General features: G+C 62.9%; 1 protein-coding gene across 1 annotated transcript in view; it reads right to left on the reverse strand.

The window, feature by feature from the left end:
- The window catches only part of RPUSD1 (RNA pseudouridylate synthase domain containing 1), a 1,605-nt gene extending 1,440 nt beyond the window's left edge, over positions 1–165 (reverse strand). Inside the window, exon 1 of the mRNA XM_010010847.1 lies at positions 1–165. This exon is cut by the window's left edge and continues 10 nt beyond it. Coding sequence (XP_010009149.1) covers positions 1–165 — 165 coding nt within the window.
- Between the last annotated feature and the right edge of the window lie 121 nt (positions 166–286).

Raw genomic sequence — 286 nt, forward strand, 5'->3', positions numbered from 1 at the left:
GTCGGGGCCGGCCAGCTCGTGGAAGCTGTACTTGAGCTGGCTTTGCAGCGTCAGCGTCTCGTACCACATCTTGCTGTCAATGCGGATGTCCCAGTGCTTGTTGACCACAATGAAGTCGGAGCTCTGGTACAGGATGGACAGGTTGTCGATGCTGCCCGGCTCCATGGCCAGCGCCCTGCGGGAATCGGGATGAGCACGGTGGGAAGAGCCTCAGCTGCAGCCTGCGCATCCCAGGACGGGGACAGCGCCCCCGGGTACGGTACCTGTACCCCGGTAGGGCTGGAAA

The sequence above is a fragment of the Nestor notabilis genome, unplaced genomic scaffold, assembly GCF_000696875.1.
Source record: "Nestor notabilis isolate BGI_N333 unplaced genomic scaffold, ASM69687v1 scaffold17213, whole genome shotgun sequence".
Classification (NCBI taxonomy): domain Eukaryota; kingdom Metazoa; phylum Chordata; class Aves; order Psittaciformes; family Psittacidae; genus Nestor; species Nestor notabilis.